This window comes from Pelmatolapia mariae, linkage group LG16_19 (genome assembly GCF_036321145.2).
Source record: "Pelmatolapia mariae isolate MD_Pm_ZW linkage group LG16_19, Pm_UMD_F_2, whole genome shotgun sequence".
In the NCBI taxonomy this organism is placed as follows: Eukaryota; Metazoa; Chordata; class Actinopteri; order Cichliformes; family Cichlidae; genus Pelmatolapia; species Pelmatolapia mariae.
In genome coordinates, this window is record NC_086241.1 from 53711438 (window position 1) to 53734710 (window position 23273).

Consider the following 23273-nt stretch of genomic DNA (forward strand, 5'->3'; position numbering starts at 1 on the left):
GAGAATAGCTAGAAGTACCTGGAAATCCCACAGTGAATGGGAACCACAACGAAGTTGCTATTATTAGTCAGTCAACTGAATGGATAGGACAAGATCTGGGCAATCAAAACCTACGCCCTGCCAGTTGTGAGATACCCTCTACAGTAATAACCTGGCCAAAGGAGGAGATAGAAGCCACAGATGTGAGGACAAGGAAGCTCCTAAGCAGAAGGAAGGTGGCTGAGGATTGGTGAGTGTCAAAAACACTGTCCAGGATGAAACAACAAAGATCCATGAGATGTACACTGACTGTGTGCTTAGTAAACAGCTCAGGCATCAGAAACCTGAGAAAGAAGAAGACTAAGAACAGATTCTCTACACAGATGAAGCAAACTCTATGTCAGAGTAATGTCACATACACGTAATTTGTTGGACAGAGACACAATTCATCTGGTTTTGTCCATCCATATCATTTTAAATCAAACACTCAAAATGTGACTGAAGTGCAGACTTTCACCTTTAATTCATTGAGTTTAAGAAACATTTTACTTTAATTATAGTAATTTTTATACATAGTTCTTAATTAGAGCCTCATACATTTTGGACAAGTCACTGACAAACAGTTATGTGGCCAGGTGACGTAGGTCATTTGATATGTGCAGAAAAATCCCTGATCATAATCTTTGACTCTACAGGTCTTCATAACAAATGACTATTGTTATGTTGCTAAATAGCAGTTGGAGATGCAAATCAAATCATTCAGCTAGTGTTGCTGTATACCAACAGTTGCCTAACAGGAAGAAATCTTCAGCAGAAGTAACCTCTGGGACTGATGTCAGACTACCTCGACTGGTTTGAGGTGATGGGAAATAATCACGAGTCATACACATGAGGAAGGTATTTCTGCTCAAAAAAACAAATCTAAGGTCAAAGTCAGGTTGCGACTTGTTAATTAAACAACTTGATTTACAACTGCGTTTCATGTAGTAGATTCAATATATGTCCACTTGCTTGTTTGAGTTGCTTTATTTTATTTGTAGTTTTTCAGACACATCAATTAAAAATATTTCTCAAAGACAAGCTGAGTTTTTATACATGTTATGTATAAGAACTCAGTGTCTTTATATATACCATAAGACATAATACAGTTGGCTTAAACAATTCAAAATAAACATTTTATGTTGTTCAAAAAGTTTGAAATGTGGACACATACTGACTGCTTCTGTGGCTTTTAGCAAAGTAACAGCATGGTTTTTGTAAGTAGACCTGCAGGAGAGAGAAACACAGTACAACATATTTAAGTTTGGGAGTGTTTTTTCAGTGATCTCAAACACTCCTCAGAAATTTGCAAAAGCTACTTGAGAGAAAACCCCCCCAAAGAATTCTGACTGTCATTAAGGTTCGTCCACATGACTAACTTCCAGTTAACACTGTGGGGGAAAGCCAAACACTCTGTGACTTCCTCTTTGGAAAATTATTTTCACTCTCAATGTTTAGCTCCACCCTTTTTTACTTCAGTGCTTGACACTTTTTGTTTCCGTGCTGTCCTGACCTGACTGGAGTACTGCAGTCATATTATAGTCGGCTATATAAACAAGCTCCCTCTGACACAGACGTATATCAACCACAGGTGGTTATCAGTCAGACTGAGTCAGGCGGTACAGGTAAGTAGCTACAGTAGAGTTAACTAGACATGTAGACAATTATGAATACACTTTTCAGCAATGTGTTAATGAAAAAAAGCAGAGAATCATTCATTTTGGAAAGAACTGGTGGGAAATGTGAAACAAATAGTCGAAGAAAAAATCAAAGTGAATAGTGTGACGCTATGAAAGTGACATACAACATTACGACAGAGTGCGTTTTAAAGCTGTCATTAAAAAAAAAATCGAAACTGCCTGTGTGGTTTCCTGTATGTCACAAAGGATTTCTGTCTTTTTCTGCTTGTGTTCAGTCAAGATGAAGTTGCTGCTTGTTGTTGCTGCTGTTTTGGCTGTATCCAGCTGTGCCAGCATCTCTCTGGAAGATCTGGAGTTTCATGCCTGGAAACTCAAGTTTGGTGAGACAGCAGACTCTTTTAGTCTTTTTATTGCTGTTGATCCCTTTCTGTGCTTTTTAAATACTGTACAAGCCTCTCCTCTTTGATGTAAACCTTTTGTTTTTTAATTGTGTTCTGCTGACATTAAGATACAATACAAGCCTCAAACTTGGAAAACTGTGGAAACAAAGGGAAATATGCATTTTGCCTAAAATTCATTAATAGATTTTCCTTTATTCTGTTTCTCATATTTTCATTTTTCAATATGCAGAAAAGTCATATGACTCTGAGTCAGAGGAGGCTCACCGGAAACAAATCTGGCTCAACAACCGCAAACTTGTTGTAGTGCACAACATCTTGGCAGACCAGGGTTTGAAGTCCTACCGCCTTGGGATGACCCACTTTGCTGACATGGTATATGCAGAAAAAGATGTGTCATCAATATTTTTAGTTGTAATTGTAAGGTTAAAAAAACAGAAACAAAAAACAAACTTTTGAACTAAAAACTGATAAATTTGGTCCCTCTTGACCAGGAAAATGAAGAGTACAAAAGGCTGGTTTCCCGGGGCTGCCTTGGCTCCTTCAATACTTCTCTGCATCACCGTGGCTCTACCTTCCTTCGGCTACCTGAAGGTACTCATCTACCTGACACTGTTGACTGGAGGGATAAGGGATATGTCACCGATGTCCAGAATCAGATGCAGTGTGGCTCCTGCTGGGCCTTCAGTGCAGTGAGTACATAAGCCCCAGTGTTCTTTAATTGTGTAAAATCTGAAGTTTGTTCAACTGTTGTCTGGGTTCAAATAGACTCATTCTTATTGCAGATTGGTGCACTGGAGGGTCAGAACTTCAGGAAGACAGGAAAGCTGGTGTCTCTGAGTAAGCAGCAGTTGGTCGACTGCTCTCAGAGCTTTGGCAACATGGGCTGCAATGGAGGCTGGATGGACTGGGCCTTCAAGTACATCCAAGCAACTGGAGGAATTGACACTGAGGCATCCTACCCTTATGAGGCCAAGGTAAGCATTATGAAAAAATAATTACCTTTACCTGACAATCATAATACTAATATAAGAAGTAGAAGTGTAAATCAGCTCATTCAGACAGTGTTATTAATCATGAAAGTGAATGAAGTTGTGTACTTCCAAAACACATATTAGCTCCAAGCCACATGAAGCCCACAGCATTAGCTACTTTACTGGCTTCTTTCAAAACACATTTTTAAGATCACGGTGGTTTCTAAATGCTCTTTTTGTGAATATAATTATGACTAACACAATAAATTATAGCATCTTTTTTTCTGTATTAGGAAGGAAATTGCCATTACAACCCTGAAACTGTTGGTGCCACGTGTACCGGCTATGTTGATGTAAGTCCGAATGAAGATGCTCTGAAGGAGGCTGTGGCCACCATTGGACCGATATCTATTGCCATGGATGCTTCTCACGAGTCGTTTCAGTTCTACCAATCAGGTGCACACACTGAAAAAAAAAATACTTGGAAAGTGTCATGAAACCTTTAAATTAAAAACGATCAAATGTGAAGTGCTTCATTTGTCTAACTGACATATATTTCTAGGAGTGTATGATGAGCCTTCATGTATAACCTCATGGTTCAGCCATGCTATGCTGGCTGTGGGTTATGGTACAGAAAATGGACATGACTACTGGCTGGTCAAGAACAGGTAAATACCCACATGTGATGCTCATATTTGAATTCATGCAGTTCACTTTTTCTAACAGTGAGTGCTGATACACACACACACACACACACACACACACACACACACACACACACACACACACACACGCACACACATGTAAATGCATATTATTTATGCAGGTCCTTATGTCTAGTGTGGACGCTATTCATTTTTTGCTGCTAAATGTTGCTCATTTGTTCTTTCCTGTAGCTTCGGCCTTGGATGGGGAGAGAAAGGATACATAAAGATGAGCAGGAACAAATCCAACCAGTGTGGGATTGCTTCTAAAGCAAGCTACCCTCTGGTCTGAAGAGGTGGGAAGAAGCCTATCCTCATTTTTTTCTTCTGATTTGACAGAAATTTATTTCAGTGTTTTTAACTGGGTTATGTAACTAAAAATCATTTTATTTGTGGTGTTAAGAAGCTCTCTTTTCCTGCAATTGTGCTAATAAATTTATAAATACTGTAAATACATGCAAAAATAAATCAACTGTGAAACTGTGGTCTGTTGATCAATCCATCATCCAGGCAGAAATGTTCAGCACCTGTGGGTAAATTTCTAGCTTTCTGGAGACATTTTGGACACTTTCAGACTATAGACTGTCAACAAAGATTGATAGATTGTATTTATTTATTTTTTTTACATTTTTTAAAATAATTACCAAATCAGAAAACAGGGTCCAGAAAAAAAAAACTCAGCTAGCAAAGGATTTTTCAAGTGAATAATAATATTCTGAAACAGTTGTGATTTGTATTTAGAGTGGAAGGCAAATTTTGTCATGCTGTGTGGTGTGGCCGCCAGGTTGTAGGACCCAAACCCAGGACTCAGAGATGGAATAATTTAAAGCAACAGCTTTATTACTGGGAAAACTTTACATAAAATAAACTCACAAAAAACCAAACCAAAACCTCAAACATAAAAACTAGGACTAAAGTGGACTCAAGAAACTAAAAACTAAGAAACATGAACCAGGACAACCAGGAACTATGCATTAGAATTAAGACAGGAACACGATGGGAGAAAACTCTGCACGGTGAGGGCACAACGCAACCAGAAACAGAGAGAAACACAGGGCATAGAATGCGAGCAGGACAATGAGAGGAAGGGGAACAGGTGGAAACACAGTTGAGACAAATCAGACCTAATGAGACTAAGGAGAAGCAAAGCTAGACACACTGCACACAGGACAGGGACTATCAAAATAAAACAGGAAGCACATGACAGGCACAGCAGCACGGACTACACAGTGAACAGAGGGAACACAGAGGACAGGGACAAGAGTAAGAAACTGCAAACCTACACTAAACATGACGGGCACAGGAACCAAAACCTAAGAACTAGCAATCACAAGACAAAAAGGAACTAGAAAGCGAGAAGTACAGAACAGAAACCAAAACACTAGCAGTCATCAACCATGATGACATTGAAGCTCAATAAGAGTACAAAACTCAAAACACTGGGTCACCCTGACAAATTTAAAAGTTGATTCAATTCAATTTAGTTTTATTTTCTGTAATCCATTCCTGCAGAAAGAATAAATCAGGAGTTGACATCTCAGATTTGGGAAAGGAATGTTTATTTTACTTAATCAGATTCTAAAAGACTTCTAAAATATTTCTCCAGATTCCAGATTTTGATGATAAGTCTTTACAATTTTCTGCAATTTTCCACAAATTGTACATTTTTTGTATATTGATCAACCTTTGTCTATTGTTACGTCTGAGAAACTCTGTCTTTCTAAAATGCTCTTTTTATACCCAATAATCTTATGACTGGTTGCAGGATTTATGTTTTTCAAATTCTAAAAAGCCTTTTAAACAAAGTGAAGTGGAACAATTTTGTGTTTTTCAAAATCTAGATGAAAATCCTGGACAGGTCAGTGTTGGTAAGTAGGGCTGTCATGGAACCCCCCCCCCCCCCCCCCCCCCAAAAAAAAACAAAAACAAAACAAAAAAAAACAAAAAAACAAAACAAAACAAACAAACCCAAAAACAAAAAACAAAAGCAAAAAGCCAAACAAAACAAAAAACAGTGACCATCAGGATCTGATGGTAGATAATAGTTTGTGGTGTAATGGAATTTCTTTCACTTATGTACTAATCACATTGTTTTATTGTATAATGCCTTGGTGCCACTGGATTTTAACATGTCTGACACCCATACTGTAAGAGGGAAGTTGGGGGGGAGCAGACCACTCCACAGGAAGAGTCTTTTGTCTCTTCAAGGACTCTGGGAGGTAGCAAGGGAGTGTGAACCTTAAGGTGTGAAACAGCTGTGTACTGCCTTTTGTTCCTGAAGAAGGTATTTAAACTGAGAGCCATGCTAGGCTCAGGGAGAACTCTGCTGACCGTCTGTCCCGCGGACATGCAGGCTCTCCACAAGCTTGGTTGTCCGTTGTCTTTGTGTGTCTGGATTAAAGAATGTTAGCTACCGCTCACCGCTCGTCTGCAGGCTTTATTTAAGTGGAAAAACTTCCACAACAGTGGTCTGCACACCATATAGTTCAGCTGCACACACAATTCAGCTGCACACACAATTCAGTTTTACACGGTGGAATAGTTTGTCATAAAGCAGATGGACTTCTCCTGTTGAACAATCCTGCTTCCACTTGAAATGTCATATAAAACTCTGATGGTAAAGAGATTTATCTACATGTTTAAAAGTGATGAAATTCAAATATTCGCCAGAGAATAAGTCAGGGAGAGAAAATGCATCAAAGTCAGAGAGAGAACACTGAATTATCCCAGAAAAAAATGGAAAAGAGAGAAGACACATGCAGTTGTAAGCAGCATGAAGATTTGGCTTGGCTCAGTTATAGCTGAATAATGCGAACTTGCCACTGTGGTGAAATAGCCTTAGAAACAAATAACAAAATGGTCACATTCTGCAGTTTCTAGTGCAATCTTAAAGGCAATACAAGGGGGCGTCACAAGAGGGCGCTAGAGGTTGTTCATCAAACGTGTTGCTTTATTTTTCAAAGCGCAAAAAGAAATGCGACTCTGTGGCACTCTCAGAGATGGAGATTTGATGAGGTTTTTTTTTTTTTTTAAATAATCTAATCTTATAACTGATAAGTGACATTTCATAAAATGGAAATGGAAAGCTTTCTTGTAATTACTTAATTTACTTTATAGGTAAAATTATTATTATATATTATACTAGATTATAATTATTATAATATATATTATATGTTATCAACATATTGAGAACGAAATCATAAATAAAATAAAATAAAAATTTAAAAATCAAAACAAAACGCAACACAAGAGAAGACACATATCCCCACCTAACTGTAACCCCCCCCCCCCCCCCCCCCAAAAAAAAAGAGATAAGGAAAAAAGATATAAATAACACATGAACAATTTGAAATGCAATGGTTGTTGGTGTGCAAAAACCTGTGTACTGATATAGATCTTTATTGCACACAACAAGGGTTTATTACCTGAAAATTGTTATTGCACATAGTGAGTCCCTGGTATGTCTGTATTTGTTCGAGAAAAAGTTTGGCAGAGTTTAAGTCTGACAGTTTCAGAGAAGAAGCTGTTTCTCACATTTGTTATCAGTGGTTGTAGTGGGTGAAGTGGAAGTCACCACCTAAGAGGGGCCCTGGCAACTGTGAAATGAAAGGTTTTTTTTGTTTGCATCATTCAGAAAAAAAGCCGGAGAGAGCGAAGCAGCAGCAGCAGCACCCTCCCTAAATTATGTGACAGAAGCTCATATTATTGTCAACTAAGAATTATTCCACTTTCAGTTCAAAGCTTAACAACTCTCACTAAGTAACTCTATCCGTTATTGTTGGATCAGGTGAGGTTAGCTATGCATTTTGAGAAATCTGATTCTGCCTGAGGAAATAGCATTATAAAATACCATAATGACACTCCTACTTAATTAAAACAAGCCATTAAAGGTAGGCCCTTCTATGGTTATGGATCAGCCTACCTGATGTGAACCCGAATGGTAGTCTGTTTATTAGATTTCAGTGCAAATGACAGTTTTCCATAACAAACACCACATTCAGATGCCCACAAGTGACACCAAGACAACCACAGGTTGATCAGCTTTGTAATTGTATTATCAGATACGCCTTATGTTCTGGACACTCAGGAGAAGAGAGGTGGTGTGCTGCCAACTAATCGTTACTTGGTTATGAGCTGGATCAGATGGCGTGGGAGGATGCTGGACCTTTTGGGTGCCCTGAGAGTGTCTGGAAGAAGCCCTGGTCTGATAGATCTTCAACTCCTACCCCCAGCAAAACTTCAACAGCATTCTGAGGGAGAATGGATAAACTGAGTCTGAATGGAGGCAGCTGCCAAGTGGAACGTGACTCGAGCGATAGTCTCAAAGCGACTCTGGAAAATTGTTAGGCGAATGAGTAGGGGAAAGAATTCCTAAAGGCTCAGGATGTTGTAGAGTTGGCTTGGCATGCTTCTAAGTGGGAAGCAGTGGTGCCTGAGGATGTGCTACATCTATCTCTCCATCACTCTCCTCAGCCTCCATGGGAAGCTTAATGTTGGGAGATTTCACCTGTTAGTTGAACCTCAGATTAAAGAGGAACAATGTGGTTCCTGGTCAAAGAATGTTGAATCAGCTTTTTGAGTTTAGGAGTTTGCCCACCCGGTCTACATGTGTTTTGTGGGCTTAGAGAAGGGATTTGACCTGGTCTCTCAGGTTGTCCTATAGGTGGCACTATGGGATTATTGGGTGTTTGGCCTCTTGAGTAAAGCCATTTGGTCACCTTAAGGCCTCCCTGTTAATGGGAAGAAACTACCAGCAGAACCTGGTTCAAGGGGTGATGTCAGTCTGCCTCAACCAGTTAGGGGTGAGGGGAAAGAATGACTGGTCATGCACCTGGGGAAAGAACTTTTGACTTTATTCTCTACTTTTATCCTCTATCTTTATCCTCCTCTCTCTCCTCTACCTTGTCCAGGGGATCACCATGGCATTCCAAGTCCAGCCGATACTTATAATTCCTCCAGTGTGTCCAGGGTCTTCCCCGTGGCCTCTTGCCTGTGGGACATGCCTGGAACACCTCACCCAGGAGGCGGCCTGGAGGCATCCTTATCAGATGCCCAAACCACCTTAACTGGGTCCTTTCAATGTGGAGGAGCAGTGGCTCTGCTCTGAGGCCCTCCTGGATGGCCAAACTCCACTATCTCTAAGGGAGTAGCCAGCCACCCTTCGGAGGAAGCCCATTTCTGCCGCTTGTATCCATGATTTCATTATTTCGGTCACTGCCCACAGCTTGTGACCATAGGTGAGGGAAGGGACGTAATTCGACTGGTAAAAAAAGTTTGCTTTTACACTCGGCTGTCTCTTCACCACAACAGACTGGTACAGCGTCCACATCACTGCAGCCACAGCACCAATATGTCTGTCAATCTCCCGCTCCCTTCTCCTGTCACTCGTGAACAAGACCCCAAAATACTTAAACTCCTCCACTTAGAACAGGAACGCGTCCCTGACCCAGATTGGGCACTCCACCCTTTTCTGGCCAAGGACCATGGCCTCAGATTTGGAGGTGCTGATTACCATTCCCACCTCTTCACACTCTGCGAACTGTTCCAGTGTGAGCCGGAGGCCATCGCCTGTTGAACCAAACAGATCCACATCATCTGCAAAAAGCAGAGATGAGATTTGGAGACCACCCATGTGAAAGCCTTCCGCCACTTGGCTACGCATAGAAATTATAGCCATAAAAATTACAAACAGAATCAGTGACAAAGTGCAGCCCTTGCAGACTCCATCACCTATTGGAAACAAGTCTGCCTTATTGCTGGCTATGCAGACCAAGCTCCTGCAACGGTTTTATAAGGATCGAATGGCCCATAGCAATGGGCAAGAGACCCCATACTCCTGAAGCACCTCCTACAGGACAGTCTGAGGGACATGGTCGAATGCCTTCTCCAAGTCCACAAAGCACATGTAGACTGGTTGGGCAAACTCCCATGCACCTTCAAGTATCCTCGAGAGGATAAAGAACTGGTCCTGTGTTCCATGACCAGGATGAAAACTGTATTGTTTTACTAACAGACAGACTCTCATTTTCAGCACACTGGCATAGACTTTCCCAGGGAGGCTGAGGAGTGTGATCCCCCTATAGTTGGAACACACCCTCCGGTCCCCTTTCTTAAAGATGGGAACCACCAGGGGCAGAGGTACTGCCCCTAATCTCCACGCAGCATTGTTGAGGCGTGTCAATTAAGACAGCCCTACAACATCCAGGGGGTTCAGGAACTCAGGCCAAACCTCATCCACCCCAGGGGCTCTGCCACCAAGGAATTGTTTAACTACCTCAGTGACCTCACCCCCAGATATAGATGAGTTGTCTCCCTCGTCCCCTGACTCTGCTTCCTCCACGGAAGACGTGTCAGTGGGATTAAGGAAGTCCTCAAAGTATTCGAGGTTGCAGATTAATTGTGTTTAATGAACTAGATTAACTTCCCATCCCTTGTGTTTGACAATAAATTGTAATCTCCTCAAAATATGTGAAAGGTGTTGTAATGTTATGAATAACTTGTTTTATTTTACTCGTAGTTTTTCAGACACATCAAGTTGGCTGAGAATATGGTTTAAAGACAAGCTGAGCTTTTATAGATAACATGAGACAGAGCACATTTCAACCTCATTTCCTGTGGCAATATGTCACATGTAATTTATATTTTGTCTGACATAAAATACTTCCAGCTTGCTAAATAATTCAAAATAAATTGTTCTTGACATGGGGTCTCAGATAATAATTGTTTCTATGGCTTCTTAAATGTCAAATAAACTCAGTTGATCTTTCTCTCAAATACGAAATAATACTTTAGAGTCTGGGACTGAGATTTGCAAAAACTACTTGAGAGCAAAGAAGAATAATGAATGCTGACTGTCATGAAGGTTCCTCCACCTTATCATCTAACTTCCATTCAACAATGGTGAGAGGTGGAAAAGCCAAAAATTCTTTGACAACCTCTTTTGAAACTTGTCAATATCTGTAACAAATTACAGAAGAGATCATTCATGACTGTTGCGCTCCTTGTTATTGCTGAGTGAGCATAAATAAAATGTTTCCTTAAGTGAGTAATGTCATGTGATCTTCTGTAAACTCTTGAAATGAAGGCAATTGCATTTCTTTTTGCTTTATGTTTTGTTCTTTTGTTTGGTTTTGTTAACCAAAAAGTTGTTGCCTTCATTTTAAACTACAGTGTCCTGGATGCCTGAGTTAATGTAGACTGAGACTGTAACAGACTGTTAATGTACAGCTCCACCTTTTTCTGTTCCACTGCTTCACGTTCTTTCACTTTCTTTACAAACACCTGTGCTGACCTGGAATACTGCAGTCATGCTAGTAGCCCACTATATAAGAACTCCTCTCTGACGCAGACCTATATCAACCACAGGTGATTATACTACACTCTGCACAACAGATACGGACACTGAGACAGGTAAGTAACTACAGCACAGATAACTAAACATGTAGTTTAGTTGTAAAAGTGTAAATACACTTTTCAGTTATTATGATGGAAAAAACAAAACAAAACAATTATTAATTTCAGAAAAACATTTCTGGAGGAGGTAACATAGAAACTCCCAAATAAAATGGGACAAAGTGGATATTGTCAAATGAAAGTGGCATGTAATATTATGACCAAAAGCATTTTAAAACATGTATTACCAAGAAAGAATAAAAAATAAAATCAGTTTTCATCAGAAACATAAGTTTCCTGTAAGGCACAAAGGATTTCTTTCTTTTCTGTTTGTATTCAGTCAAGATGAAGTTGCTGCTTGTTGTTTCTGCTGTTCTGGCTGTATCCAGCTGTGCCAGCATCTCTCTGGAAGATCTGGAGTTTCACGCTTGGAAACTGAAATTTGGTGAGACAGCAGACTCTTTCTCTCCTCTTTGATTTTTTCTTTTTGTCAGAAGCTTCTGATCATGTTTTATGTTTTTTAAGATACTGTGCAAGCCTCAAATTTAGAAAGAAAGATGAGCTCACCTGTATTTTTACTTGTGCTAAAGATTATAAAACTGGAAATAAAGGAAATATGTTAGCGGGTTTAAAATACAAAATGATTAACTTTCCTTTGTTCTTTTTTCCCCATAATTTCCTTTTCCAATTGGTAGAAAAGTCATATGACTCTGAGTCAGGTGAGGCTCACCGGAAGCAGGTTTGGCTCAACAACCGCAAATTTGTGCTAATGCACAACATCTTGGCAGACCAGGGTTTGAAATCCTACCGCCTTGGGATGACACACTTTGCTGATATGGTATGTGCAAAAAAAGACATATCATTTAGATTTTACCAATTAACCATTTAAGTTGTCATCAGTATTTTTCGATATAATTAGCATGTGATGATACAAAAAACAAAAACAAAAAACTTTTTGCATAAAAACCCATGAACTTTGTTGCTTTTTACCAGGACCATGAAGAGTACAAACAGCTGGTTTCCCAGGGTTGCCTTCACACCTTCAATGTTTCTCTGCCTCAGCGTGGCTCTACCTTCCTTGGCCTGCCTGAAGGTACTGATCTGCCCGACACTGTTGACTGGAGGGATAAGGGATATGTCACTGAAGTCAAGGATCAGAAGCAGTGTGGCTCCTGCTGGGCCTTCAGTACAGTGAGTACATACAATTTTGTGTTCTTTGGAAAAACATTGGGAAACAGAAACTGTTGTCTGGTTTGAAGCTGAATCATCCTTACTGCAGACTGGTGTTCTGGAGGGTCAGCACTTCAGGAAAACAGGAAAGCTGGTGTCTCTGAGTGAGCAGCAGTTAATGGACTGCTCTCACAGTTTTGGCAACAATGGCTGCAATGGAGGATCAGTGAAGCGGGCCCTTCAGTACATCCAAGCCAATGGAGGAATTGACACTGAGACATCCTACCCTTATAAGGCTAAGGTAAATACATAGCAATGTGTCAAACACAAACACACACCTGTTTCTTCTGTGATTTAAATCATGAACCTTAAATATATGCAGTATGGTCTTTACCACCTGACTATCATCATATTGTAAATATCAGAATTATAAATGCAAATCAGCTCATTCAGACAGTGGTGTTAATAATGGCCATGCATGAGAGGCTGTACAGTACTGCCAAAACATATGGTAGCTCCAAGCCCTGTAAAACTCACAGCATGAGCTACTTTATTAACTTCTTTCAAAATCTATTTTTAACATCACAGTATTTTGGTAAACTCTCTGTTTGCTAATATAAATGTGTCACAACAGTAAAAACTTATAATAGCATATGTTCTCTGTATTAGGGTCAACGATGCCGTTACAAGCCTGATGGTATTGGTGCCAAATGCACTGGCTATGTTCATGTCAAACCCAGTAATGAAGAAACCCTGAAGAAAGCTGTGGCCACTATCGGACCGATATCTGTTGGCATTGATGCTTCTCGTAATTCATTCCAATTCTACCAATCAGGTGCAGATATTGAAAAAAATATTTGCAAAGTGCAGAGAAACATTTTTAAATTGGAAAAGAAATGTGGAATGCTTCATTTGTTCTTTTATTCAGTTTAATTGACATGTATTTGCAGGAGTGTATGATGACCCTGACTGCAGCAAGACAGTATTGGACCATGGTGTGCTGGCTGTGGGTTATGGTACAGAAAATGGACATGACTACTGGCTGATCAAGAACAGGTATTTACTCCCATGTGATGCTCGTATTTTAATTCATGCACTTCACTACTTCTAACATTCACTGAGTGCTGATACAAAGATATGTAAAGGCATCTTATTTATGCAGATCATTATTTCTCTACATGCTTTTGGACTGTTAGTGTAAACACTATTGATTTTTAGCAGCTAAATGTTGTTAAACTGTGTAATTTCTTTTTTTCTGCAGCTGGGGTCTCAGATGGGGAGACAAGGGATACATTAAGATGAGCAGGAACAAATCCAACCAGTGTGGGATTGCTTCTCAAGCAAGCTACCCTCTGGTCTGAAGAGGTCGGAAGAAACCCATCCTCAGTTTTTCCTTCTGATTTTACAGAAAATCTGGTTTGCCCAGAATTTATTTCAGTCTTTTTAAGCGAGTTTTGTAACTAAACATAATTTTATTTGTGGTGTTAAGAAGCTCTCTTTTCCTGCAAAGGTGTTTAATGGAATAAATGTATAAGTACAGCAAATACATGTAAAAAAATAAATAAATAAACTGTGAAACTGTGCTCTGTTGATCAATCCATCATCCAGGCAGAAATGTTCAGCACCCATGGGATGCATTCCTAGTTTTCTGGAGACTTTTGTGTTCCCCAATAAATAAAGCCAATGTTGTCCAGGTTTAGTTTGTTAAGACGTTTGATATCGCATTACTTACAGAATTTCTATGGTTATTATTGATACATACATACTGTTCTCCACTCCATTATTAAAATAACAATTATTTTAAGGTAACAATATCTTTCAGCATTTAGCTAGCTTAAAATGTGTGTGACAAACATCACATTTTTCCAGTTTCTTCAGCTGATGGAGACAAACAGATTCTTTGGTGACCTCAAAACTTGATAGATACTCTAACCAAACACTTTTTTAAGCTAAGGAAAACCCGAAATAAAGCAAATGATAGTTAGAACAGGTTTATAACACAATGATTATGACTTTTCTTGAAAAATAACAAACGTCACAGGAGTTCTTCTATACATATGAAATTCACAGTGTGTATTAATTATGATTAAATTTGTTCATTAAAAATCATAATTACAGATAATAAGCTACCTTTAATTTTGATATTTCTGGTATTTCTGTAATAACAGAAAATATTATTTATATACATGCAATCTGTATATATAATTTTCAACACTGAATATTTTCAAGCAGGCCGAACTCTACTGCTGAAGCTTGCACAGACTTCCAGTGACTTTATTCATCAGGAGGTCAATCGGGCGCTTGATGCCAAGGTGGAAAACTGCATCCATGTTTGGATTCTGAGCGCTCTGTTTAACTAGCGATACAGTTCCCAGAGTTGTGTGTCTAATGTTGTCCTTTCTCAGTCATCACTGTGCTGCAGTGAGGAAAAGCACGGCTCAACACCTGCACCAGCTGGTTGACAAACTTGGAGCAGCTGTCATCCTGAAAGCAGGAAGCTTCACTGAATGCTTTCCAATCGCTGATTCTAGAATGGCAGAGGATGCCACACCTGAAGCAAGATGGGTACTTTTAAAAGGGTTTGAAAGTGCATTAATGTGCCAATCTTGTTTTATTTTCTGAGCATTTACACAATTAATGAGCATTAACGAGAACTACAATCCTCAAAAAGTACCATAGGCTCGGTCATCAAAAGTCATTCAATTCAATTCAATTTTATTTATATTGCGCCAAATCATAAGAACAGTCGCCTCAAGGCTCTTTATATTGTGAGGTAGACCCTACAATAATACATACAGAGAAATACACAACAATCATATGACCCCCTATGAGCAAGCACTTTGGCGACAGTGGGAAGGAAAAACTCCCTTTTAACAGGAAGAAACCTCCAGCAGAACCAGGCTCAGGGAGGGGCGGCCATCTGCTGCGACCATTTGGGGTGAGAGAGGAAGACAGGATAAAGACATTCTGTGGAAGAGAGCCAGAGATTAATAACAAGTACGATTCAATGCAGAGAGGTCTATTAACACATAGTGAGTGAAAAAGGTGACTGAAAAGGAAAAAATCAATGCATCATGGGAGTCCCCCAGCAGCCTATGCCTATTTCAGCATAACTAAGGGAGGATTCAGGGTCACCTGATCGAGCCATAACTATATGGTTTCTCAAAAATGAATGTTTACCCCTAATCTTAAAAGTAGAGCGTGTGTCTGTCTCCTGACAGGAGTATCAACACATCCTCAGGGGTTTCAACCAGCCTGGAGGTCTTAGGGACAGATGGCTGCTATAGCTGGAGCAGCACCCTGAGCCTCTCTGCAGACCAGAGGAGGAAGGCGGGCTCAGTGAGCTATGAAGCCAGTCTGAGTGGACAGAGCTCATCACTCAAACCATGGACCCTGACCACTGCTCAGAGTAGAGCTTCAGCATTCATATTGTGCTTTGAAACCACGCTATAAATAACAAGTGTACATCACAAAATAAAAACACAGTTTATGAAAAATCATTTTTGTTTTATCCGTTCATACTTTATCCATACCAATTTTATGTAATTTATAAAAATACAGAAATACATAATCATCAGTTTCTATTATTACACCTAATAATAGACCTGCTCATGAACTTTTGCTCATATTTAGTGATAAAGATTAAAGTTGAATCTCTGTAAACACATGTAATGGTTAGCTCATGGCCTGGTAGTGAAATATCTCTCCATGTGTAAATGTATCCAGTGTTGGCCCAGACATAATGTAGATTTGATTTTAAATACTAAATAAATATGCTGCTTAGATTAAACTAAACTGAAGATAAGGATTTTATGGAACTGAGATTTGCAAAAATTACTTGAGACCAAAGAAAATTAGCTGTCTGACTGACTGTCATGAACTTTTCTGCACCTGACCATCTAGCCTCCTGTTGGAGGTGGAAAAGCCAAACATTCGGTGACTACCTCTTTTGAATATTGTCAAATCCTGCCATGAAAGTGCAGAGAAGCTGGTCATGCCTCTGTCCTTTTCTGCTTCTTTTCAGTCAATTTTCTGCTGTTCTGCTGTAACCTGCTGTGCCAGCATCTCTCTGAAAGATCTGGAGCTTCACGCTTGGAAACTCAAGTTTGGTGAGACAGCAGACTCTTTTTCTTCTCTTTTATTTTCGCTTTTTGTCAGAAGCTTCTGATCATGTTTTATGTTCTTAAAGATGCTGTCCAAGCCTCAAACTCAAACAAAGAAATGCTCACCCATGTGTTTACTTGTGTAAACGTTTATAAGACTCAAATTAAAGGAAACATGTTAGCGGATTAAAAAAATAATGATTAATTTCTTTTTTCTGTTTTTTCTCATAATTTCCTTTTCCAATTGGTAGAAAAGTCATATAACTCTGATCTAAGTCAGAGGAGGTTCACCGGAAACAGGTCTGGCTCAACAACCGCAAGCTAGTGCACAACATCTTGGCAGACCAGGGTTTGAAGTCCTACCAACGATGCAAAAAAACAAACAGAAAACTTTTGGATGAAATCCCCATAATTTTTCCCTGTTTACCAGGAACATGAAGAGTGCAAACAGCTGGTTTCCCAGGGCTGCGTGTCTCCTTCAGTGCTTCTCTGCCTCGCTGTGGCTCCACCTTTCTTTGCCTGCCTGAAGGTACTGATCTAACCAACACTATTGACTGGAGGAATAGTGCTAACTGACACTAAGACACAGAGAATGTGAACTTTTCCAGAAATGCAAAAATAAAGTTCAGTCTCAGTCTTACAAAAAAGAAATCCAGAAACTTGTGAACACAGATGAAATATAATATAATTTGTGTGGTGTAAAAGTTTCTTAGTTTTTGAGATACGTCCTGGAGTAAGAACATATTTTCCAGAGTGTCTCATTTATCAAACCAAGTCTGTAGTTGGGGTCTTGAATGGGGAGAGAAAGGAAACATTAAGATGAGCAGGAACAACCAACCAGTCTGGAATTGCTAATTCCAAAGCAATTCCAACATCTTTGGTCAGAAGAAACTCATCATCATTTCTTCCTTCTGCTTTGACCAAAATGTATATGAATGTTTTTAACCAAGTTATGTAACCAAACATCATTTGATTTATGGTGTCAAGAAGCTGTCATGGTCCTGGGTCGGTGACCCAGTGTTTTTGGTTTTTGTACTTTTACTTTTGATAGTTTTATGTATTATGACTGTGTTTTGGTTTCCCTGGGTTTAGTGTGTTCCCTCTGTTTGGTGTCATCCTTGCCTGTGTCCCCTTTTGTGTAGTAAGGTCTCTGTGTTAGCCCGCGTCTCTGAGTCTGTGTCCTTGAGTGTGTGTGTGTGTGTGTTTCCTGTTTTACTTTGAAGGTCCGTGTCTGATCTCAGTGTGTGCAGTTTACTTTTCCCCTGTCTCATCATATCTGATTACTCCCAGCTGTGCCCTCCTTTTGTGTCTCATTCCCTCGTTATCCTTCTGTGTATTTGTACCTCGTGTCTGCCTCTGGTAGTTGCTGGTTCGTCTGCGTTATCGCCGTCCGTCCTTCTGTGTTCACTCTCTGAGTCATTCTGCATTTTTTCCTGTGTCTCCCTGCTTCTCTGTTTTCAGGTTTGTTTTTGCTTAGTTTTCCCAGTTTAGGTTTTCTGTTCTGTTCTCGCCACCCTCGCATTTGTTGTATGTGCACGCTCCACAAATAAAGCTCCCTCACCTCAGTTGTGCTGCATCTTGGGTCCATTAATAATTCCATACGGCTTGCCCCGGCAAACCGTGACAGAAGCACTCTTTTCCTGCATTGGTGCTTAATGGAATAACGTCATAAAGATGTCAAATGCATGTTAAATAAATAAATAGAATGCTTTATAGTAAGATGAAAATTTTTTAATTGTTATGTTATGTTGTGTTGGTAGTGTGTAGCTTATTACCCATGAAGTGGTTTTTAGCATTAGAAACAATGGTCTGTTGAGCAATCCAGTATCATCCAGTATCAACAGAGAAATGTTAAGCGTGTGTGGGATACATTTATAGTTTTCTGCAGACTTTTGTGTTCCCAAAAGAATAAAGCTGAGGGGTCCCCACTTTTCCTGTAGAGCTGTCATGGATGACATTTTTGTTTCAATCATAAATTTGCATTTACGTGTTTTTTTTGTTGGACAGACTGCCAATCCAGTTTCCACCATCAAGTCAAGATGTGTAATCTGTATTTTAACATATTAATTTAATAAAAAACAATAAACCATTTGAGACTACAATACTACATTTAAAAAAAAAAAAAGATTACCAAATCAGCAAATAGATACTAGTTTAAAAAAATGAAAACTGGTCTCTACACATCGTAGAGTTCAGCTGCAACACAGAATTCAGGTTTACACAGTGGACTAACTTGTTTAAAGAGCTTGGCCTGTACGTTGTGGCAAAATTAAAGAGGGTAGAAAACAAAGCTCACTTGGCGTGTCAAGTGTCGAGTCTTTTCGCCATTTTGAGGTATGCAAGAATTTCAGCTCCAGATCTAACGTAATAATTTTGCTCTGCAGGGAATAGACAACAAGAGAAAAAGGCACAGGGATGCATTTGACCTTCTTTATGTTGAGACAAGACGGCTCCCACTCCAGAATCTAATGCATCCACATCCACTGTTGTGAGAGGTTTGGTTGAGAAAGGATGGATGCAGAAGTGAGGTGTTGTTTGAGGAAGTCGAAGGAGGACTGAGGACTGCTGGGGCCCACTGGTACTGTGACTTATCAAGTTGGGTTAGAGGCATGGCAACTTTACTGAAGTCCCAGATGAATCAATGGTAAAAGTTAGCAAAACCAAGGAAACGTTGCAACATTTCCAGTTCTCAGGCACTGGCCAGTCCATGACTGCTTGCACCTTTGCTGGGCCTGGTTTGAGATGCCCCTTTGGTATCCCAGCAATGTATCTTTCCTGTAGCCCAGCAAAGATACATTGTCAACATGAAATTTGCCTTTTAGAAACAGCTTCTTGGGCAGCTGCTGCAGGACTAACCTTAAGTGATTTTATGTTCTGAGAGAGATCGTGAGAAAAATAAGATGTCATCCAGGTAGACAAACATGAAACGATTTATGAAATGCCAGACAACGTCATTAACTAGGGCCTGAAAAACAGTGGGTGTGTTAGTTAGTCCAAAGGGCATTACCAGGTATTTGAAGTGTCTGTGATGGGTAATGAAGGCCGTCTTCCACTTACCCCCCTACCTAATCCTCATCAAGTGACAGACAGATGTGGAGGAAGAGACAGAGTGAGATCCCTTCTGAAAACTTCAGCCAAATCATGATAAACAGTTTGTAACCCTGAACCAAACCCATCTGAAAACTCAGGTGGGTTTGGCTCAGTGGGTGTATAATCTGAAGGAAGAGTGGATTTTAAACAGTTCTTATGGCAAGACAGCCTCCATCCAGACTCAGTTTTTTTTTTCTCAGTTGATGTGCGGATTGTGGGGTTGTAACCAAGCATGACCACGGACCAACAGGGTGATGGGGGCTTCAAATGATAGAAACTGATAGCTTTGGTGGGGTTATCCAACAGAGTGAGTGAGATGGGTTTTGTTTTGTAAGTGATATCCTGGATTTAGTTTCCAAACACAGAGACACACAAACGAAACACAGACAGAGGAGAAAATGGGAAAAGACAGACAGAAGACCCAATCATAGGGCAGAAGCCAAGGAGGACTGAGGGACCCTGACACCTCCACCTTTTTCTATTTCAGTACTTAACATTCTTTCGCTTTCTCTACTTTACTCCTGTCCTGACCTGACTGGAATACTGCAGTCATACTAGTAGTCTGCTATATAAGACGTTCTCTCTGACACAGACCTATATCAACCACGGACACTAAGACAGGTAAGTAGCTACAGCAAGTAATTAGACACATAGGCGAGTATGTAAATACACTTTTCAGTAATGTACTGATGAAAGAAACAAAGAAAAACAAAGACAAAGAAAGAATTATTAATTTGAAAAAGAATTGGAGAGATAGATGATACTGTTGTACTATGAAAGTGACATTCAACATCCATCCAAAGTGTCAGAAAGCATTTTAAAACGGATGTGGTTTCCTATGAGTCACAAAGGATCTGTTTCTTTGTATTCAGTCAAGATGAAGTTGCTGCTTGTTGTTTCTGCTGTTCTGGCTGTAGCCAGCTGTGCCAGCATCTCTCTTGAAGATCTGGAGTTTCGTGCCTGGAAACTGAAATTTGGTGAGACAGCAGACTCTTTCTCTCCTCTTTTGTTTTTGTGTTTTTTCAGAAGCTTCTGGTCATGTTTTGTGTTCTTTAAGACACTGTCCAAGCCTCAAACTTGCCTCATCCTCATGTTTAGTTATGTAAAAGTTTATAAGATTCAAATCAAAGGAAATATATTAGCAAATAAAAAAAAAATTTGATTTTTCTTTGTTCTGTTTTTCATAATTTCCTTTTCCAACTTGCAGAAAAGTCATATTACTCTGAGTCAGAGGAGGCTCACCGGAAGCAGATCTGGCTCAACAACCGCAAACATGTGCTAGTACACAACATCTTGGCAGACCAGGGTTTGAAATCCTACCACCTTGGGATGACCCACTTTGCTGACATGGTATGTGTACAAAAAAACAGATCATTTAGATTTTACCCTTCACCAATTCATTTGTTATCTGTCTTTTTAGATGCAATTAGCGTGTGAGGATACAAAAAACCAAACAACAACTTTGTTCGATAAAACCCCCATGAATTTCTTCCCTCTTTACCAGGAACATGAAGAGTACAAACAGCTGATTCCCCAAAGCTACCTTGGCTCCTTTAATGTTTCTCTGCCTCAGCGTGGCTCTACCTTCTTTCGCCTGCCTGAAGGTACTGATCTGCCCGACACTGTTGACTGGAGGGATAAGGGATATGTCACTGAAGTCAAGGATCAGAAGATATGTGGCTCCTGCTGGGCCTTCAGTACAGTGAGTACATAAAATTTTGTGTTCTTCAAGAAACTTTGGGGAACAAAAACTGTTGTCTGGTTTGAAGCTGAATCATCCTTATTGCAGACTGGTGTACTGGAGGGTCAGCACTTCAGGAAGACAGGAAAGCTTGTGTCTCTGAGTGAGCAGCAGTTAATGGACTGCTCTCACAGCTTTGGTAACAATGGCTGCAATGGAGGATCAGTGAAGCGGGCCTTTCAGTACATCCAAGCCAATGGAGGAATTGACACTGAGACATCCTACCCTTATGAGGCTAAGGTAAATAGATAGCAATATATCAAACACACACACACACATGCCTGATTCTTCTTTGATGTAAATCACGAACCTTGAATATATGCAGTCTGGTCTTTATCACCTGATTATCATCATCTTGTAAATATCAGAATTATAAATGCAAATCAGCTCATTCAGACAGTGGTGTTAATAATGGCCATGCATGAGAGGCTGTACAGTACTGCCAAAACATATGGTAGCTCCAAGCCCTGTAAAACTCACAGCATGAGCTACTTTATTAACTTCTTTCAAAATCTATTTTTAACAGCTTTTGGAAAGCCCTCTGTTTTCTAATATAAATGTGTCACAACAGTAAAAACATATAATAGCATATGTTCTCTGTATTAGGGTCAACAATGCCGTTACAAGCCTGATGGTATTGGTGCCAAATGCACTGGCTATGTTGAAGTGAAACCCAGTAATGAAGATGCCCTGAAGGAGGCTGTGGCCACTATCGGACCGATATCTGTTGGCATTGATGCTTCTCATAATTCATTCAGATTCTACCAATCAGGTGGAGACATTGAAACATATTTGTAAAGTGCAGAGAAACATTTTGGAAAAGAAATGTGAAATGCTTCATTTGTTCTTTTGTTCAGTCTAATTGACATGTATTTGCAGGAGTGTATGATGAGCCCGACTGCAGCAAGACAGTGTTGAACCACGATGTGCTGGCTGTGGGTTATGGTACAGAAAATGGACATGACTACTGGCTGATCAAGAACAGGTATTTACTCACATGTTACGCTCGTATTTTAATTCATGCACTTCACTACCTCTAACATTGATTGAGTGCTGATACTGGTAGTGTGAACACTATATGTTTTTAGCAGCTAAATGTTGTTAAACTATGCGATTTGTTTCTTTCTGTAGCTGGGGTCTCAGATGGGGAGACAAGGGATACATTAAGATGAGCAGGAACAAATCCAACCAGTGTGGGATTGCTTCTGATGCAACATACCCTCTGGTCTGAAGAGGTTGGAAGAAACCCACCCTCATTTTTTCCTTCTGATTTGACAGAAATTTAGTTTAAAGTTTTTAACCGTGTTATGTAACTAAACATAATTTTATTTGTGGTGTCAAGAAGCTCTCTTTTCCTGCACACGTGTTTAATGGAATAAATTCATAAATAAGACAAATACAAGTTAAAATAAATACATAAATTTTGAAACTGTGTTCTGTTCATCAATCCATCATCTGGACATACATGTTTAGCACCTGTGGAATGAAGCTGCAGATTTTTGTGTTCCCCAATTATGAGGGTGATGCATCATTTGACCCAGCATTTTGAGGTTATTGTGTTTTGTGACTCTTTGTATTATGATGGTTTAAGTTCAAGTTTTTAAAGTTTAGCATCAAGTTTAGTTCTTTCTATGTTTTTAAGTTTTCTTGTGTGTCTGTGATGTTTCTCTTGTGTCTTTGTCTCACCTCTGTGTCACTTGTGAGAGTCTGTTGCGTCCCTAGTGCTCTGTGTGCCTTAGTAGTGTCGCTGTGCTTCATCTTCCTTACCTTTTTCCCTTTTTCCTCTCCTTGTGTTTCATCTTTTGTCCCCCTGTCTGCTTTTCCCCATTTCTGTGTCGTGTACTTCCTGTTTTATTTTGACAGTCTTTCATCCCGTGTTCAGTGTGTTTGATTTTGCTTCCCAGTCTCGTAAGTCTAATTTATCCTACTATGTTCCCATGTGCTTCCTCTTCCCTAAAAGTTCAAAGAAAATGGAGCAGAGTGGATACTGTGATACTACTTGTTCATATTGTAACGTAAGAAACTTTACTCAACTCCTGTCTG

General features: G+C 39.8%; 3 protein-coding genes across 3 annotated transcripts; all 3 read left to right on the top strand.

The window, feature by feature from the left end:
- Nucleotides 1-1541: 1541 nt before the first annotated feature.
- Nucleotides 1542-4155, top strand: LOC134646357 (procathepsin L-like). Its single transcript, XM_063500228.1, has 8 exons — nt 1542-1643; nt 1934-2038; nt 2289-2431; nt 2551-2748; nt 2842-3033; nt 3324-3486; nt 3593-3698; nt 3927-4155. Exons 2-8 carry the CDS (start codon nt 1939-1941, stop codon nt 4024-4026), a joined length of 1002 nt encoding a protein of 333 aa, XP_063356298.1. The 5' UTR covers nt 1542-1643; nt 1934-1938; the 3' UTR covers nt 4027-4155.
- A 7316-nt stretch (nt 4156-11471) lies between these two features.
- LOC134646360 (procathepsin L-like) lies at nt 11472-13657 on the top strand. Its single transcript, XM_063500232.1, has 7 exons — nt 11472-11571; nt 11822-11964; nt 12120-12317; nt 12406-12597; nt 12966-13131; nt 13247-13352; nt 13558-13657. Exons 1-7 carry the CDS (start codon nt 11472-11474, stop codon nt 13655-13657), a joined length of 1005 nt encoding a protein of 334 aa, XP_063356302.1.
- Nucleotides 13658-20366: 6709 nt separating this feature from the next.
- Nucleotides 20367-22461, top strand: LOC134646359 (procathepsin L-like). Its single transcript, XM_063500231.1, has 7 exons — nt 20367-20466; nt 20697-20839; nt 20994-21191; nt 21279-21470; nt 21837-22002; nt 22110-22215; nt 22362-22461. Exons 1-7 carry the CDS (start codon nt 20367-20369, stop codon nt 22459-22461), a joined length of 1005 nt encoding a protein of 334 aa, XP_063356301.1.
- Nucleotides 22462-23273: the final 812 nt, after the last annotated feature.

What these genes read in the sequence shown, in the direction of transcription:
- LOC134646357 (XM_063500228.1), top strand. Translation starts at nt 1,939, where the DNA reads ATGAAGTTGCTGCTTGTTGTTGCTGCTGTTTTGGCTGTATCCAGCTGT. An exon ending in TGCCTGGAAACTCAAGTTTG is followed by an intron (nt 2,039 to 2,288) that starts GTGAGACAGCAG and finishes TTCAATATGCAG; the next exon opens with AAAAGTCATATGACTCTGAG. An exon ending in GTTTCAGTTCTACCAATCAG is followed by an intron (nt 3,487 to 3,592) that starts GTGCACACACTG and finishes ATATATTTCTAG; the next exon opens with GAGTGTATGATGAGCCTTCA.
- LOC134646360 (XM_063500232.1), top strand. Translation starts at nt 11,472, where the DNA reads ATGAAGTTGCTGCTTGTTGTTTCTGCTGTTCTGGCTGTATCCAGCTGT. An exon ending in CCTACCCTTATAAGGCTAAG is followed by an intron (nt 12,598 to 12,965) that starts GTAAATACATAG and finishes TCTCTGTATTAG; the next exon opens with GGTCAACGATGCCGTTACAA. An exon ending in ATTCCAATTCTACCAATCAG is followed by an intron (nt 13,132 to 13,246) that starts GTGCAGATATTG and finishes ATGTATTTGCAG; the next exon opens with GAGTGTATGATGACCCTGAC.
- LOC134646359 (XM_063500231.1), top strand. Translation starts at nt 20,367, where the DNA reads ATGAAGTTGCTGCTTGTTGTTTCTGCTGTTCTGGCTGTAGCCAGCTGT. An exon ending in CCTACCCTTATGAGGCTAAG is followed by an intron (nt 21,471 to 21,836) that starts GTAAATAGATAG and finishes TCTCTGTATTAG; the next exon opens with GGTCAACAATGCCGTTACAA. An exon ending in ATTCAGATTCTACCAATCAG is followed by an intron (nt 22,003 to 22,109) that starts GTGGAGACATTG and finishes ATGTATTTGCAG; the next exon opens with GAGTGTATGATGAGCCCGAC.